This window comes from Microcaecilia unicolor, chromosome 7, assembly GCF_901765095.1.
Source record: "Microcaecilia unicolor chromosome 7, aMicUni1.1, whole genome shotgun sequence".
Lineage (NCBI taxonomy): Eukaryota > Metazoa > Chordata > Amphibia > Gymnophiona > Siphonopidae > Microcaecilia > Microcaecilia unicolor.
This window is the reverse complement of record NC_044037.1, coordinates 101,345,604-101,363,507: the sequence shown is the minus strand read 5'-3', so window position 1 is coordinate 101,363,507 and position 17,904 is coordinate 101,345,604. Positions and strand designations below refer to the sequence as shown.

General features: G+C 41.4%; 1 protein-coding gene across 1 annotated transcript in view; it reads right to left on the bottom strand.

Annotated features, from left to right (window-relative positions):
- The window catches only part of LOC115474643 (large neutral amino acids transporter small subunit 4-like), a 115,231-nt gene that overhangs the window by 19,430 nt on the left and 77,897 nt on the right, over nt 1–17,904 (bottom strand). Inside the window, exons 11-13 of the mRNA XM_030210227.1 lie at nt 16,134–16,280; nt 6,312–6,444; nt 6,064–6,184 (exon numbers count right to left, since the gene is read on the bottom strand). Of these exons, the coding sequence (XP_030066087.1) occupies nt 6,064–6,184; nt 6,312–6,444; nt 16,134–16,280 (401 nt within the window). The remainder of the gene's footprint in view (nt 1–6,063; nt 6,185–6,311; nt 6,445–16,133; nt 16,281–17,904) is intronic.

The window sequence follows — 17,904 nt, the reverse complement described above, 5'->3', positions numbered from 1 at the left end:
GTCTTCAGATGAGTTCTCGTTTGTTTGTGTGTGTATGCTGCACTTCCATCCTGCTTCTGCTTTGTCTCCGGTCTCTAATCTTGCTTCTGCTCTGCTTGTCTTTACTCCAGTCCTTTCCCTGCTTGTATTCTGTCCTGCCTGCTACAGCCCTGCTCCGTCTTTAACTTTCATTTCTGACCTGCTTGTATTCTGTCCTGCTTGTTCCAGTCCTGCCTGTCTTCAGCTTCAATTCCAGTCCTGCTTGTTCCAGGCCTGCCTGTCTTCAGCTTCAGTTCCAGTCCAGCTTGTACAAGCCCTGTCTGTTTCCAGCCTCAATCCTTGTTTGGATGGTTCGCCTGCTACTGCTGGTCATCGGAAGTGGCCCAAGGGCTCACTACTCCTGGCTCTGTGACAAGCGGAGATAGCCCTAAACACTCTAAAAGGTAATATACCATCATCACAGCACCAGATTAGCGTCCTGAAAAGAAAAAGGCGTGCAATAAAGAGTTTCAGGGACAAAAAGGATATCTCTTAAAACAAAGAAGCTTGTGACACAGTCTGGGGGTTTTATCAGACCCTTGCTAAGCTTTGCCTTACTACTTATCACAAGCCTTTTTGGTAATACAGTACGCTGAAATGATACACTTGGTCTAAGAGCTAAGATCTCTTCATCAAGCCAGTCTAATGCCAATGAAGGGAGCAGAGCTCTTGAAAACCAGTCACAAATGTATCAAGTTAGTGCAATAAAAAGTAATCACCTACCTATTTGTTGAGCTTCATTTCACTTTTCAAGGCACTTAGAAAAAATGTGCCGGAGTACCTAATGAATAAGTTAATCCTCTATACCAGGGCAGGCAACCTGTGGCACACCATTTAATTTGGTACGACCTACAAACCCACGGGAAGTAACATAGTAAATGACGGCAGATAAAGACCTGAACGGTCCATCCAGTCTGCCCAACAAAATAAACTCATTTTACATGGTATGTAATACTTTATATGTATATCCAAGTTTGATTTGTCCCTGCCTTTCTAAGGGCACAGACCATAGAAGTCCTCCCTGCACCGGTTTTATTCTCCAAATACCGGCGTCGCCACCCAATGTCCACTAAGATTCCATAAGATCCATTCCTTCTAAACAGGATTACTTTGTGTTTATCCCACGCATGTTTGAATTCCATTACCATTTTCATCTCCATCACCTCCCGCAGGAGGGCATTCCACGTATCCACCACCCTCTCCGTGAAAAAATACTTCCTGACATTAGTCCTGAGTCTGCCCCCCTTCAACCTCAATTCATGTCCTCTAGTCCTACCACCTTCCCGTCTCCGGAAAAGGTTAGTATGCGGATTAATACCTTTCAAATATTTGAATGTCTGTATCATGTCACCCCTGTTTCTCCTTTCCTTCAAGGTATACATGTTCAGGTCAGCAAGTCTCTCCTCGTATGGTTTGTAACACATATCCCATACCATTTTTGTAGCTTTTCTTTGCACCGCTTCCAGTCTTTTTACATCTTTAGCCAGATACGGCCTCCAAAACTGAACACAATAGTCCAAGTGGGGCCTCACCAACGACTTGTAAAGGGGCGTCAATACCTCCTTTCTTCTGCTGGTTATGCTCCTCTCCATGCAGCCTAGCATCCTTCTAGCCACGGCCGTCACCTTGTCACATTGTTTCTTCACCTTCATATCCTCCGACACCAACACCCCAAGGTCTCTCTCCTGAGTCGAGCTTACTAATCTCTCCCCTCCTATTCGCTATCTCTCTTTTGGGTTTCTGCACCACAAATGCATCACTCTGCACTCGGCATTAAATTTTAACTTTCGTATTAATGCTGAAAGAAACCGTATGCTTCCTTTTTTTTTAGCTTTTTTTTATTATGCGCTTATAGTGAACTTCACTCTAGTGTGTTTCTTTCAGCATTAATACAAAAGTAAATAAGAAACCAGAATGATTAGCTACCCCAGAGAAAGAAAAATGCTAAAGAATTAAATTTTAATTGCCAGACCCTCGACCATTCTTCTAAATTTTGGAGATCCCTTCTCATCATTTCTACTCCCTCCAGGGTATCCACTCTATTGGCTATCTTCGTGTCATCCGCAAAAAGGCAAATCTTTCCTTCTAACCCTTCAGCAATATCTCTCACAAATATATTAAACAAAATGGGCCCCAGCACCGACCCCTGAGGAACCCCACTGCTCACCATCCGTTCCTCGAGCGGATTCCATTTACCACCACCCTCTGCCACCTGTCGGTCAACAAGTTTTCTATCCAGTTCACCACTTTCGGTCCTAAGTTCAGCCCTTTCAGCTTATTCACGAGTCTTCTGTGGGGAACCGTATCAAAGGCTATGCTGAAATCCAAGTAGATTACATCTAGCGCACGGCCTTCATCCATTTCTTTTGTCACCCAGTCAAAGAAGTCAATGAGATTCGTTTGGCAGGATTTTCCTTTGGTAAAACCATGTTGCCTCAGGTCCTGTAACCTGTTGTCTTCTAGAAAGTTAACTATCCTTTCTTTCAGCAGCGACTCCATTATTTTTCCTACCACCAACGTGAGACTTACCGGTCTGCAGGTTCTCACTTCTTCCCTGTCTCCACTTTTGTGGAGAGACCATATCCGTTCATTTCCAATCTCGTGGAACCTCTCCCGTCTCTAAAGATCTATTAAATAAATCTTTAAGAAGTCCCGCCAGGAGCTCCCTCAGTATCCTGGGATGTATCCCATTCAGCCCCATAGCTTTGTCCAACTTCAGATTCTCAAGCTGTTTATAAACTCTTTCTTCTGTAAATGGCGCAGTATCCACTCCATTCCCAAATATTCCTTCAGCAGCCAACCACAGTCCTACACCAGAATTTTCCTCCACGAACACTGAAGAGAAGTAAATGTTCAGCACATTTGCTTTATCCTCCTCACTTTCCACATAACTATTCTCATTATCTTTCAGTCTCGCAATTCCATTTCTATCATTTCTCCTTTCTCCATTATATCTGAAAAAGGTCTTGTCACCTCTCTTTACATCTTTAGCCATTTTTTCTTCCGCTCATGCTTTCGCTAGCCGTATTTCCCTCTTCGCTTCTTTGAGTTTAATCCGATAATCTTTTCTGTGATCCTCTTGTTGCGTTCTTTTGTATTTCTTGAACAAAGCCTCTTTGCTCTTATTTTATCAGCTACTTGGTTGGAGAACCATATAGGCTTCCTGTTTCTCTTGGTTTTGTTTATTTCCTCGCGTAAAGATCAGTTGCCATATTTATAGCAGTTTTCAGCTTTGACCACTGATGTTCCACTTCTCCTATGCCTTCCCACTTCAACAGCTCCTTTTTCAGGTATTCCCCCATTTTATCAAAATCAGTATGTCTGAAATCCAGTACTTTTAGTTTTGTGCGTCCACACTCCGCCTTCACCCTTATATCAAACCATATTGTGTGATGATCACTATTACATAGGTGGGCACTCACCCAGATATTAGAAACACTTCCTCCATTCATGAGCACTAGATCCAGCATCAACGCCCTCCCTTGTGGGTTCCGTCACCATTTGTCTGAGCAAGGCACTTTGGCAGGCGTCCACAATCTCCCTCCTTCTTTCCGATTCCGCAGACGGGACATTCCAATCCACATCAGACAAATTGAAATCTCCCAACAGTAGCACCTCCCCTTTCATAACAATCTCTTGAATATCCTCTATCAGATCCTTGTCTAGCTTCTCTATTTGTGCCGGAGGTCTGTAGATAACCCCCATGTAGATACAGGTTCCGTCTTCTCTTTCCAGGACAATCCATAAAGCTTCTTCCTTTCCCCAGGTGCCCCACATTTCAGCCGCTCTGATATTGTCTCTCACATACAGGGCCACTCCTCCACCCCTTCGGCCCTCTCTATCCTTTCTAAACAGATTATAGCCCGGTATAGTCACATCCCATTCATGGGAATCATTGAACCACGTCTCTGTAATAGCAACAATATCCAAGTTTTCTTCAAACATCAGGGCTTGCAAGTCTTGAACCTTTTTACCTAGACTACGAGCATTTGTGCTCATTGCTTTCCATCTGAGTAGAGAGTTTAGGTGGTTTTCTGTATTTAGATGACCTTTCCCTCTGCCATCAAGTTTATTCTGGGGGTGACTTTCCGAATTCCCTTGTTTCCTTTTGTCACCCCCGCCTTCTAGTTTAAATGTCTAGAAACATAGTGTCTGAATTTCTCCCCAAAGATCCATTTTCCCGTCACCGAAAGATGTAGCCCATCATTAGAGTACAGCCTGTTATTTTTCCATGTATTACCCCACGCCTCTATGTGACTAAAACCTTCTTCTTTACACCAAGACTCAAGCCACTTATTGAACTCCACTGTATTGAGTAGTCTTTCTTCTCCCTTCCCCCACGTGGGAATTACTTCAGAAAAAGCCACAGTCCGAACCAAAGATTTCAGTCCCTCCCCAAGCTTCTGGAATGCTTTCTATGCTATTGTTGGCCAGGTAATTTGTCCCCAGGTGAATAATAACATCAATATTCGAAGTATACCAGAAAACTTCATTAACCAGAGTATGGACAATTTTAAATATTGTTTTTCATAAATATTTTCAGAATAGCCACTCTAGCAGTTGTTCCCATTGTTTTTAACTACGTTTTTACTTATTTATGTGTCACAGAATGGGTATGGAGCTCTGTGCATTTCTGGTTCCAACATTATGTAATGCCATATTACATTACAGGGTGACTTATATTCCACCGTCAACCTCTCGGTTCTACGCAGATTATAATTTAAAGAAGCTGGGCAATCACCAGGAACATACAATGGTAATAATAAAATAACTATCCTATTGAGCATAACTAAAAACAAAAACTAATATAACAACAGTACTTAAAACAATATAGTACAATACTTTAAATTGTCATTCTCTAGCATGCAGGACAAATTTCCTAAATGATTGTGTCTTGAGGCTGCTTCTGAATTGCATGTAATCTACTGCAGATAATAAGAGACCTAAAACCTCCTGAGCTAGTCATGCTGCTTGAAATGAGAGATTATCAATAAGATTAAGTCTGTCTTGGTTTTTCAAAGGAGGATAGGCAAATAACTTAGGATTCTTAATAGATTTAGTAGACATCTGAAGGAAATAATGATTTAATAAATATGATGGCATAGTGCCAAAGATAATCTTAAAAATTAGACATAGAAATTTGAAAATAACTCCAGCATATATTGGAAGCCAATGGGTTTTTACATAATTAGATGATAAACTATCATATTTATTCAAAGAATAGATTAGCTGTAAAGCGGTGTTTTGTATAGTTTGGAGCTTTTTGAATATTTGCTTAGAGCAACCCAAATAAATTGTGTTGCAGTACTCTAAAAGGTTTAGAACAAGAGATTGCACTAAGTGTTTATCCACTTCTACCCTAGCTAAACTGCCTTTAAATTAGTCACTTTATTTTCTAACTTTTCTTATACCCTACACTGTCTATTAAAATGTTCTGTTATGTACTGTGTTGACATTGTAAGTAGTATACTACAGTCATACTTTGTATTGTTATTTGAATATTTTTACTGCTGTAATTGTTTATTGTTTATGTTTGATTTATTCTTACTGTACACTGCCTTGAGTGAATTATTTCAAAAAGGTGGTAAATAAATCCCAATAAATAAATACAATAAAATAAATAATAGATGGTAGTGTTCCTGTTCAAAATATTTCCGCACACGTCAGAGATTTTGCATAATGAAAAAGACCCTCTGAGTTAAGGTATAATCTGTATATGCAATGTTAATCTAGAATCAAGAAAAACTCCCCAAATTCTCATAGTAGAAGAAAAAGTGTAACTTATCTGATTTATTGTGGTCCACTGGGAATAATACTGACATTCATGAGGCCCTCTGTATATAAAGGCTGCCCGCCCCTGCTCTACACACTTTTGAGAGTTTCCTGCTTTTTCCCCTCATTTTTCTGCTTTTCCTTCCCTCTGTTCTCCTACTTTTCTCTTCCTTCTTTTCCTCTCCTCCCCTCTTCCTGTCTGTTCTTTTCTTTTCCTTCTTGTTGCCACTGCTTCTCTCTCCTCTTTGTCCCTCTTGTTTTGCTGTCTCTCACCTGAAGCTCCAGACTGGGAATGAGACACACAACACCAAATGCACAGAGGAAGATGATTCTCAGGGTGAAAACCACAGTCAGTCGCCGGACACTGCTGATTTGTCTCTGGGGGAACTGCACACTGAAAGCAACATATTTCCATTGTATTAATATGCCACACTTGTTAGCAGTCACCCCAGATATTCTGAGACAGCCCAGCCCCCACCCCTCAAACATACACCCCTTCTTAGAGTAAAAATGCAACTTACCCTGCAATGGCAGCACATTCCTCTTCCTTCCGATTAGTTGGTTTCTGCTGCCTTGACCCCAGTAGAAGTGATGTCATAGGAGCACTCAACAAACTCAAAACTTGAAGGGCCCCAAAGATGGAGGAATACAGACCTGGCAGAGAGAAGAACGTAAGAGAAAACAAGGTTTACTATTACTATATTACTCCTATTTTTTATGACCTACATTGGCTTTCTGTGATTTGGAGAATCAGGTTTAAAATCTTATGTTTGGTATTTAAAGCATTACAAGGAGATAAAAAGAAGGACCAAACACCTCACGAAGAAGGCAAGACAAACAAGCACAGTGAGCAGCAGATGCAGTCAACTTCCAGAATCAAGTAATCTTTATTCCAACCAGTATAAAACAGTTTGAGCAAGATGACCCGACACGGCCATGTTATAGCAGCAGTGATGCTTGCATCAAGGGTCAATAAACTCTCATACCATAGATAGCTGGTATTTGAAACCAAAGACACCAAATCATAAGCATGATACATTTTTCCAGTTAGCTGAAGGCAAGCAACATTCAGGTATAAGAGGTATTTCCCTCTAGGGCTCACAGTCTAAGTGACCCTTTTACTAAGCTGTGAAAGTGCTAGTATAGGCGCAAAGTTACTGAAGCACTACTGTAACACTATGAGCACAATGCCCAGCCATCCATGTGACTATATGGACCTACATGTCATACATGTCCTACATATTTATTTATTTATTTATTTATTTATTTATTTGTTACATTTGTATCCCACATTTTCCCACCTATTTGCAGGCTCAACGGCACCATCCAGCATTCAGAACATGATTATAGTATGCAAACTCAGACATTTCCTCTATAAATACTCTAAGACATTGTGGAGACATCAAGTCTAATAGAGGCACAATATCATTTGTTTACTGTTCTTGGGAGCTGCTGATAAGGTCACGATGTTCCAGGATGATCAAGCTGTTATCAGCATGGATGCAGGTTGTTACCGGAATGGATGTCAATGCAGCAAGCTGGTATCAGAATTGAAGTCAATGAAAGACACTTGAAGCAACTTGTTTATGCTCTTCAAGGATTGTACATACATCAGTAATAAAGATAAGGCTCCATAAAAGGCAGCTCTTGCCAGGGTTAGCTGCCGTGTGCCAACATCACATCCGAGGGGCAAGATCTACGTTGGACCAGACTGACATCTGAAGGACTCCATCAGGTTGTATGTGTGCCATGCATCAACACATGGGGTTAGGGTGACTCTTTATACTAGATAGGGATTTACATACCTTTACTCCAAGCTATTTCTACAATAGGATTGTCTTTGTCTTTATTCCTGTTTACTCTATGTCATTTGCTGCTACTGTAAATAAAATAAGACCTTATTTTTATCTTATTTGGCTGTGGAGTTAGTTTCTTTTATTATTTTGGTGAGTGGGCTTAGATCTAAGGATAAAGGGTGATACATTTACTTCTGACACTTCCCTAACCAATGCCAGTGGGTTTGGGACCCATTTTTGTTATAACTTATACTAATTGGAACCCCCAAATCACCCTAAAACAGAGTTCACCCACACTAGCACATGCATACTGCAGCTTAAAATGGCTTACTACGAAAAGAACTCAGGCATCCTGCAGTAATTTCCAACCATGTGCTTGGTAACTGCTTGCTAAAAAATAGTTTTTCATTTTTCTTGGGGTGGACGTGTCTGCACTAATCATTCTCATGCGCTGATTAGCACTGAGCCCTTACTGCCTACCATCTAGGTGTCAGTAAGTGCTCACGTGTTGACTTTTTATAAAGACTATGCGCTAATGACATTAGTGCATTGCCATTAATTTTTTAAAAATGGAAAATCAGCCATTTTACTGCTGCAGTAAAAATGGCCTTAGCATGTGGGAAAAACCTGCTTAAGGGCGTGCTAAGGTCACTTTTTACTGCAACTTAGTAAAACAACCCCTTAGTTTGTAACTGAGGCAATGTCGGGTGAAATGACTTGTCCAAGATCACAATGAGCAGCAGTGGGATATGAACCTGACTTCCCTGGATCTCATCCTGCTGCTGTTAGGTTCCTTCTCTACTCATTTAGCTGGATAAATTGCTGTTGAAACAGACTCCCATTCTTTGAGTGAGTGTGTGTCAGTCTGTGTCTCTGTGTGTAATATCTATCTATTTGTATATAGATAGATACAGGGACGTAGCCAGACACCCAATATTGGGTGGGCGTGGGCCCAAGATGGATGGTCAGAACGCCGCCCTGTCCCACAAGTGATTTGGTCTCTCCCTCTCTCGCCTGCATTCTAGATGGTGTCACATCACAATTTTTCCTTTTCTCATCAAATTGATTCTTTCAAATTTTTTTTCATTTGTTCACTCTATAGAGCTATCAGAATAGTTTATATTCTTCACTTTCCAGTCAATAACCCTTTTCAGTTAAGAATATAATCTCTCTGTAAATGTTCTGGTAATTTTCCTTTATTTCTTCTATCAGAAGATCTTAATTTGGGAACATCTGACTGTTCCGATATTTCAGATAAAGCTGCTTTTAATTTGGGAACATTTGGCTGTTCCGACATTTCAGATAAAGCTGCTTCTAATTCGGGAACATTTGGTGGTTCTGATATTTCAGATAAAGCTGCTTCTACTTCTGCAACATCGGGATACCTGATTTCAGTAGTCACAACATACCAATTGGGACCAGTTTGTTTCTCTGTAACCAACTCATTTTCTTTAGTGGGTGAACTAGAATTACTATCATTTGACCCATTGTCATCTGGACATTCACTGCACTCAAACTCCGTTAAGTGAATTAACTTAACTAAATTTCGGTGGACTACTCTAATTTTTCCATTCTTGTTTTCCAGTTTAAAAACATTTTTTCAGAGCCAAAAATGTTCACAATGCAATAAGGATCACGACCCCAGATTTCTTCTAACTTATGGCGTCCACGGAATCCATGCCTCTTTACCAAAACCCAATTTCCAATCTCCAAGGTCACAGGACAAGCTTTGGAATCCTAACACTTTTTAGTTTTCACTCCAGCCTTTTCAGATGCCAAACGAGCAATCTCCACTGCTTCTCGGAGTTTATTTCTGTGATGTATTATCCAGTCTTCTATTAGTTTTATTTCTGGTTCAAATTTTGCATAGGAGCAATCTCTTTTGGACAGACTCTGGAACAGATGTAATTTTTACAAGATTGTATCCAGTTCACTATATCAGAGTACATCTTTATCCAGAAGTATCTCCTTCTGATATTCTTGGCAGTGATTTCAGACCCATAGTGACCTCTTTGATCATGGTATATTTTCAAGATTTCATATCTCAATTTCTTGGGTACCACCAATTGTAATAGCAATCCACCATCTCTGAAATCTGTTATTTCCCGATATAATATTTTATTTTTGATGACCAATCTTGCTTGATGACTCCACAATTTCTTAGCTTCCCAGCTCAAATTCCTAGGATCTAAGTTGTTGTTTGTTTCTAGAGCCAGTATCACACCTTTCATGTCATCATCCTTTCTTTGCTTTTCAATGATGGTGAGATCAGAGTAAAGACTACCCTGCATACATTTTATTTGTTTTTCGTTATTCAATGTCTTTATGGGTTTTCTTTCAGAATCACTCAATCAGTTCTTTCTAGTTTTCTTTAATTCCAGTGGTTTATATACCTCTGCCATCTAAGTTCTAGGTGGTATAGTAATATCATTGAAACCAGCATTCTGTAGCCGAATACATTCTGTAGCCGAACACATTAGCAATCAATAACTTCTCTGGAAGGTGTGTCTTCTTCATGGCTGTTATCATCATACTACAAGATGACATACTTTTCACGATTTGACAACTTCCTTCAATTATTTTCTCCGTCCAAGAAGGTATTACTTGGTTTGTGTTTCCGATTGTTTTCACATCACCCAACTTCTCAGCGATCACGTGATTATCATACTTCCTCTTCTCTTGGATGGCCTTCAATGTACTGGAAACCGCATTCTTTTTAGTATCTGTTTTCGTCCCAGCGAGATCAGCGAATAACTTCTCCAGGTATTTTAGAACATTCATTCCAATTATCCCTTGAATTTTTTCACCACCAAAATTCACTTTGGTTTCCTCTTGTAGATTATCTCTTACCACAAACACGCATCTATCAGGGATGGTTTGACCCAAACATTGCACTTCTACTATCAAACTCCCCAAAATTGGCACATCTGTTGTGCTAGTATTTTAATTCCACCAGAACTCTTTAGTTGTTCAGGATTTTCAAAGAAACTGGCAGTCATCGTAGAAACTTCTGAACCCGTATCGATTAAGCATCTTGCCTTAATACCACCAATGATAACAGGCAGGATAAGATAATTTCCAATTGTTCTCTCCTTGTAGGTCTCCCAGTCTGCTTCCGATTCTTGTCCTTCCACGGTATGATTTCGGATCTGAAGCACTGGGTTTTTAGCAGTACCTTCGGTAGGCTTTCCAACATCTACTGGAGACTTTGATATAGGACTGGGTTTTTCTTGGAAGCCAGGACTAGGCTTTTCGTGATCCATTTCTTTCCTATATTCCTGATGAGTGAATCCTCTTTTCCTTAAACAATTTCTCACTATGTGACCTGGTTCTTGACATCTGAAACAAACTACATCACCCCCAGCATTTCTATCAGGTGTTCTTCTTGGTATTCCATCCCTGTATGATCCCATTCCTCTATATTCATTCGGTCGCCTATCATTGGGATACATAGGTCTTCTGTATTGAGAAGAAAACTCTCGAGAATCTCCTCTCACATCGCTCCATTCAGACTCCCATCTATTTTGTCTGGGTCTCTCATACTCAAATCTTTGACACCTCATTTCTTCTTGTCTTTTCTCAAGCTGACCAAGCCTCTTGGTTATCTCATTGAATGCTCTATCTTCTCTGTCACCACTCACAAGTATTTCAGAAGATGCAACATTTCTTCTCCCCATCTCTCTCCTTTCATGTTGGAGAATTCTATGACCAGTTGTATCTCGGTCTAGGTTAGGAGATTTTTCTTCTTCAGCCCATTTTATTGCGATTTGCATCAGCTCCTCAAACAAGAACTGTGGATTTTGTTCAAATTTTCTTTCAACTATTTTTCTGACAAGGTTATCTTTTAATCCAAGTATAAATTGTTCTGTTAAAGTTACAACCGGATCTCCAATTTTTCCTGGACTTCTATTTGTAATCACAGCCAATTTTTCTTGTAGCTGATATGCGTAATCCCTTATAGTTTCTCCATCTTTTTGCTTTCTAGCATAAAATTCGTTGACTCTAATTCCCAAAGAACCTTTATCTCAGTAAACATCAATTAGTTTTCCAAATAACATCTCCAGATCAGCACCTCTCCTGGGTAGAGAATATTTAATTGTTTCTTTTGCTTGTCCCTGACATGGTCACGTACTGTTTCCAATTGATCTTCAGGTGGAATCCTTAAAATTTTCAAAGCAGATCTAGTACTGTCTATCCAGTCTTCCACTGTGAGATCCTCTGATTTGGTGGGAAAACCAAAAAAATCTGGTATGGTTTTGTTACTTGATATTACCACTGTGTTCACAATAGGCTGAGGTTGTAATTGCTGCATCTCTCTTCTAGTTAACTGTTCCATTCTGGTTCTCATTTCTTCTAATTGTCTTTCCATTTCTACTACTCCTGCTTCTGCCATTTTTCTTCTGTGAGTGGGTTCTGGTTTAAAGGCAAGGATCCGTCTTCACCAAAACAGAGAAGAAACTTAGCTAATTCACCTGTGAATGAACTTGTTAAATGCAGTGCACACAAATTTTTTTTTTATTTGGTTCAAGAATTCTGAAAAAAAAATTTAAATAAAATATTCAGAATCCTGCTGACTACGCCAATTCTATGTCACCCTGTCTGTTGTAAGACTTCACATCAAAATGCCTCTGGATTGTAGTCGTGCCAGCCGAGGAAACTAACTGTGTTCAGCTCACAACATAAACAGAGTGAACATAAAATAAAACATCATCCTTAAAAGATAATACCAGATTAATTCATAAAGGTGAATATGAATTCCTGTGAATGGAATCAATTTGATTTATAATAAATCCAGATACTATCCCCTATATATATATAACAATGAATTATTTATTTAAGTGGAATGGAATTCTTTGACTGTACTGGTAAACAGAAAGAAATACTCTTCAGTTAGACTGTACAGGATTAGACTAGTAGAACTGCTGACTCCCTACTGGATCCAGTATACACTCTAATTTCTTTACTAACCAAACATTTAGTTTCCTGACCAAGTTACAGGTAAGTATAACACTTCAAAGATTTCCAACTCAAAAAAGGAATGTTTCTTAGGTGTATCTCATTTAAACATTTTTATAAACAACTTTCCTACAGGGCTTACTTATAAGGTAACTATCCAAAACTACTACTACTACTTGACATTTCTAAAGCGCTACTAGGGTTACGCAGTGCTGTACAATTTAACATAGGACAGCCCCTGCTCAAAGGAGCTTACAATCTAAAGGACAAATGTACAGTCAGACAAATTGGGGCAGTCTAGATTTCCTGAAAGGTATAAAGGTTAGGTGCCGAAAGCAACATTGAAGAGGCGGGCTTTGAGCAAAGATTTGAAGATGGGTAGGGAGGGGACTTGGCGTAAGGGCTCAGGAAGTTTATTCCAAGCATAGGGTGAGGCGAGGCAGAATGAGCGGTGCCTGGAGTTGACGGTGGTGGAGAAGGGTACTGAGAGGAGGGATTTGTCCTGTGAGTGGAGTTTACGGGCGAGAACGTAAGGGGAAATGAGGGTATCCAAAATCTTTCAAATCTTAGTCTTATAGTGGTATAATTATTCTAATTGGATTTCTCCTGCTTCCTTTATTTTCAAAATTAAATCTCAGTTCACTTATGTGATAAACAGGAGTTCCAGAAAAAGTGTGGGAATTCTCTCTCTCTCTCTCTCTCTCTCTCTCTCTTCCTCAATTTCCTGTATTCAGTTGGTTTACTTTTCTCTCACAGTACTTAGCTGAAGGAAAACTTCCAGTGCAGTCTTCAAGAGATCTCTCCTTTAGAAGTTGCCTTCCATGGATTCTTCTCCCTAAACTTAATCTAACATAAAATAAAAGGAGAAATACTGCCTCCCTGCAGTGTGTGAATCTTTAGATCAGCCTGCCTGAAACTGGAACCTGGACTGAGTGCTAAACTATGAAAAAATAAAATAAATTGAATTTCCTCAGTTCTAATTTCCTAAGTAGCTTTGTTATAACTTTACCCTGACTATATAAAGAACAACTCTTTTTTTTTTCTTCCAAGCTGCTGAGATCTTGAAGCCCACTGCTGGATGTCATCCACACACACACATTCATAGATCCACTCCCCTCTCTACTCAGTAAGTCCACTGATCTGGCTAATTCAAAATGTGAGCAAAGTCCTCTTAGTTCCCAAAGATTCTTTTTCTAACTTATCTCCTTTTCACCAAAGAATATAATTCAGATCAAACATTTATCTCAGATCAACTATTTATCTCAGATCAAATATTAATTTCAGATCAAATCTTAAGGTTTCCTTGCTTACAGGCACTTAAATCTACTTAGCCTTTATATAGCTTATAGGATTTAAGCACTCTTAAACTGAAATTCTCCCTTTTCTATTTTTCATAAGCTTCAAGTAATCCTGAAATATTCAGATCCTTTTCTCAGTAGAGAAACCTCAAACTTGTACTTTTCACTCATATTTTCTCATTTACCACATAATCAGGCACTCTTTTATAACTTCAGTCAACTTAGATCAAACAACAATTCTTTCTTTCAACTCTTTTACACACGGAGCTACCAGATGCAGGTCCTGTCTTAGCCAAATCTTCAGTTGCTCTCCTCTCTCTGTTACCCGGCAGATTTTCTAACAGGAGCTGATCATCCAATCAGAGAGCTGTAGTTGAATGCAGATTAACATACACTCTAATGGGAATTTTTAGTCAAAAACACTAGATAAACCCTTCGTTTTGGGATCAAACTTCACATTTTGGATCAGAACCATGCCCTAACATTAAGGCTGTAAACATCTCTATCAATGTTTACCCATAAATATGCAAATGAGAACCTCCCAAAAACGGACTCATTTGCATATGATTTAAACAAATTTGAGTACATAGCATACCAATCCCATTTCCTAGCACCTAAATTCTGCAATTAGATTTAATGCAAATACTTTTAAAACTTATTTTTAGCATTTTTAAAATTTCAGGTGTCAGTGCAGGTATCCTTGGCATGAATTGCTCATGTGCAGGAATTCATCCTAGCTAAATATCTCCCTGACAACCCAGGACACCTCCAGCCAACCCCCCTGCTCTCCCAGCAGTAAGGTAAACAACTTAAACCAATTTCTACAACTGGTTACAATGGTCTCTCAAACATTCCCCCTCCCCTGCATACCTTTTAAACAGCAGATTTTCACCGGCAGCAAGCAGCAGCTAATACACACTGCTTGTGATGGCCCCACAGCCTTCCCTCTGATGCAACTTCCTGTTTCTGCATAGGCGGAAATACATCAGAGGACAGGCTGGTGCGAACAGTATGTATCAGTCACTGCTCGCTGCAGGTGAAGATCTGATATTTTCAAGGTATGCAGGAGGGACAGTTGTTGGGAGTTTTCAGCTGGTGGGGCTTGGGGATCCCTGCCAGCCACATCATAGGTGTGCCGCTACTGGGTAGGCCTGAGCCCAAAGTGGGTGGGCCTAGGCCCACTCGGGACCACCCTTGGCTATGCCACTGGATAGATAGATAGATAGATTAAGATAGATAGATGGGGGTTGATATTCAAAGTGATTTAAATGGCTAGGAGAAGCTTCTGGCTGTTTAAATCACTTGTCCTGAGCTAACTGGGGATATTCAGCGGCTTTTAATCAGGCAGTATCGCTGAATATCCCCTCTAACCGCAAATGCCGAAACCATCTAGTTTGTGAATGGTGCAGAGGGGCAGAGTTAGGGCAGTGCAGAACCTAGCCAGTTAGCAGACATTTTCAGTCTGCTAACCAGCTGAGCAACAGAATAAAGTTAGGACAGAAAAAAGGCTGTCCTAAGTATGTGGCAAATTCAACTAGGCACTTGTCTGAATATCAGTTGGTGCTCAGTTAACTTCCGGGTCATGGCATGAAGTGCTGCTATCTTCTTCCCTCCCTCACAACCCCCCCCCCCCCCCCCCACCACCAGCACATCCTGAACCACCCCTTCCGATCCCCAGTTCACTCCTTCCTCATAAACTCCCATTCCCTGAAAGCATAGCAGGACCCCTTCCCTCCCGCCCATCCCTGAATACTCAGAAAGTCCCCCTCCTGATGCCTGCAGCTCCCCCACCCCTGAAAAAAGCAGGACCCCCCACAACTGAATCCCCCTATGTATGTGGATTTACCTGCCCTTCTTCCCTGGTGGTCCAGTGGGGAAATGGGCAGGAGCAATGCTCACTCATTCCTGCTCATTGTGCTACCTTCCTCAAATGGCTGCCATGACCTCTTGGAATGGAAAATTAATTGGGGGGGGGGATGTAAAGATGAAGGTTTGTCTAGAGCTCCTAATACTCTTGGATCAGCCTTGAGTGCTAGATACAGTAGTCACTGAGGGGGTTTCTGGGCACAAAAGGCCTTGTCAGAGAGCTAGGAGTGAATGCTACATATAACTACCCTGTAGGAATTATATGACACGAGTGGCCCAAGGGGAGTTCCAGGCAGGAAGGGCAAGGGCAGAAAGCAATGGATGAGAAACATTAGGAAGGGTGTGGGGCAAAATGTGTTTGGAGAAGAGTCAGGTGCTTGGCTAGGGTAATACCTGAGCTGAGTGGAAAATGTTGGGGATCCCATACCTGTGTTCTTATCATCCTGGGACAGGTGCTGGAGCATGTGATTAATGGAGCCAAAATAAAAATGGAGCCAGAGCTGGACAATGGAAACCATGAAAAGGTGGAAGATGAAAACCGGGCTGCAGAGGCTATCACTCAGCGGAGGGCTTGCTGCAACAGAGAGAGAACATGAGTTTAGTACTAGACAAAACCATTCACTGCTACTAGGACATATCAAGGTCATGGCACAGGCTCAGATCTGTGTTCCCACCCCCTCCCCTCCAGAGCCTGTGTACTGGACTGCTACCTATTTCTCAGTTGCGTCTCGGACCAGAATCACACTCTGTGCGACAGGCACCCTAGTGTCCCCGTCCTGCTCAGCCACCCAGGAGACACTATGAACAAGGAATGATTTTTGCACCCCCATCTGCCTTGTCCCCTGTGCAGACACACTGCTCATACAGTTCTCAGGACCGGGGCTGCCCTCCTGGACCACCGTGTAGCCAAACTCCAAAAATTGGGGGGGGGGGGGCAGAGCCCAATGTGGGTGGCACATTTTGCCCCATCTCCCTGCCCCGCCAGCAGAAGCCTTCCTCCAGTGCTGTTCTCCGTCGCTTTGCCTGCCCTGTATGCACGAAGTGAGGGGAAAAGCAGCCGCAGGGAAGGCAATGCGGCAGAGAACAGCGGTGAGCCAACAGGTCAAGATGTGCTGACGATAGTGCAAACTTTGTACCCAGCTATTGATGGGAGGAGAGGATCAGAGAAGTGGAAAGGGCTCATTTTGGGTCAGCTCTCTGTTAACAGGCACCATGACATCATTAAGTTTGTTAAGTATGCTGATAAAGAGCATCTTCTACAACAGGCCAGGAAGGCTGAATCTTTCATGTATAATGATACATGGGTTTATGTACACCAGAACATTTCTTCTTTGACTTTACAAAAGCGCAAGCAAATGAAGCTCGGGTTGGAAGCACTTACTAAAGAGTTGGTCTTTCCCCTTTGCCCTGTGCTTTCCTGCTGCAGGGAAGTGCCAGAGAGATTGCACACTTGATGAAGCTTGGAAGGCCTTGCAACTCCACCGCGACCCCCCCCCCCCCCCCCCCTGTGGAGTCGGATGACAATAAAGCTAAAGTTCAGCAGTGAAAATGAGTGTTCCGCAGAGGGAAGGCGCCTCGGCTTGCACCTAGTAAAGACTCGGTTTGACGGTCCTCTAGGTGCCCATACTTGGATGGCTCTGAACTTTGCTGGGTAGTCCCTGGTTCTTTCTTTTCTCTGTTCAGATTCCTATTGACTGGCCAAGCTCTGGTTGTGGCTCTCTATGGGTTTTCTCTGGAATTTGACTGTTTGCTATATTATCACTTGCTGTTTTGCTTTACTGATTGTGAGTTCAATATGGCAGGCTGTTGAGAGTGCGTTTGATTGGGGGTGAGGGATTTGCTGTTATGGTGTATGCGTCGTGGGACGGGAATGGGTGAGGGTGTTGGATGAAGCTTTGCTATTCAGGAGGTTCGAATCAGGACCGCCAACTCTAAATTCCTTTTCTGTTACAGAGGAATGAGTTAACTATTTGGGGTGAGAATGTTTTGAGGAGTCCTTGGGGGATGGATGGAGAAGGGAGGGAGTTGGGGGTGGGTAGGTTTGCTTTATTGGACACTCTGCATTATGTTGCCATGTTTTGTGACTTACGTTTTTTCTTCTGTGGCTTCTATGACCTCCATGATGGTTAGTTTTAAGGTATTAACTCTGAACATTAAGGGTTTAAACTCCCCCAGGAAGTGTCAATTGTTTTATAAAG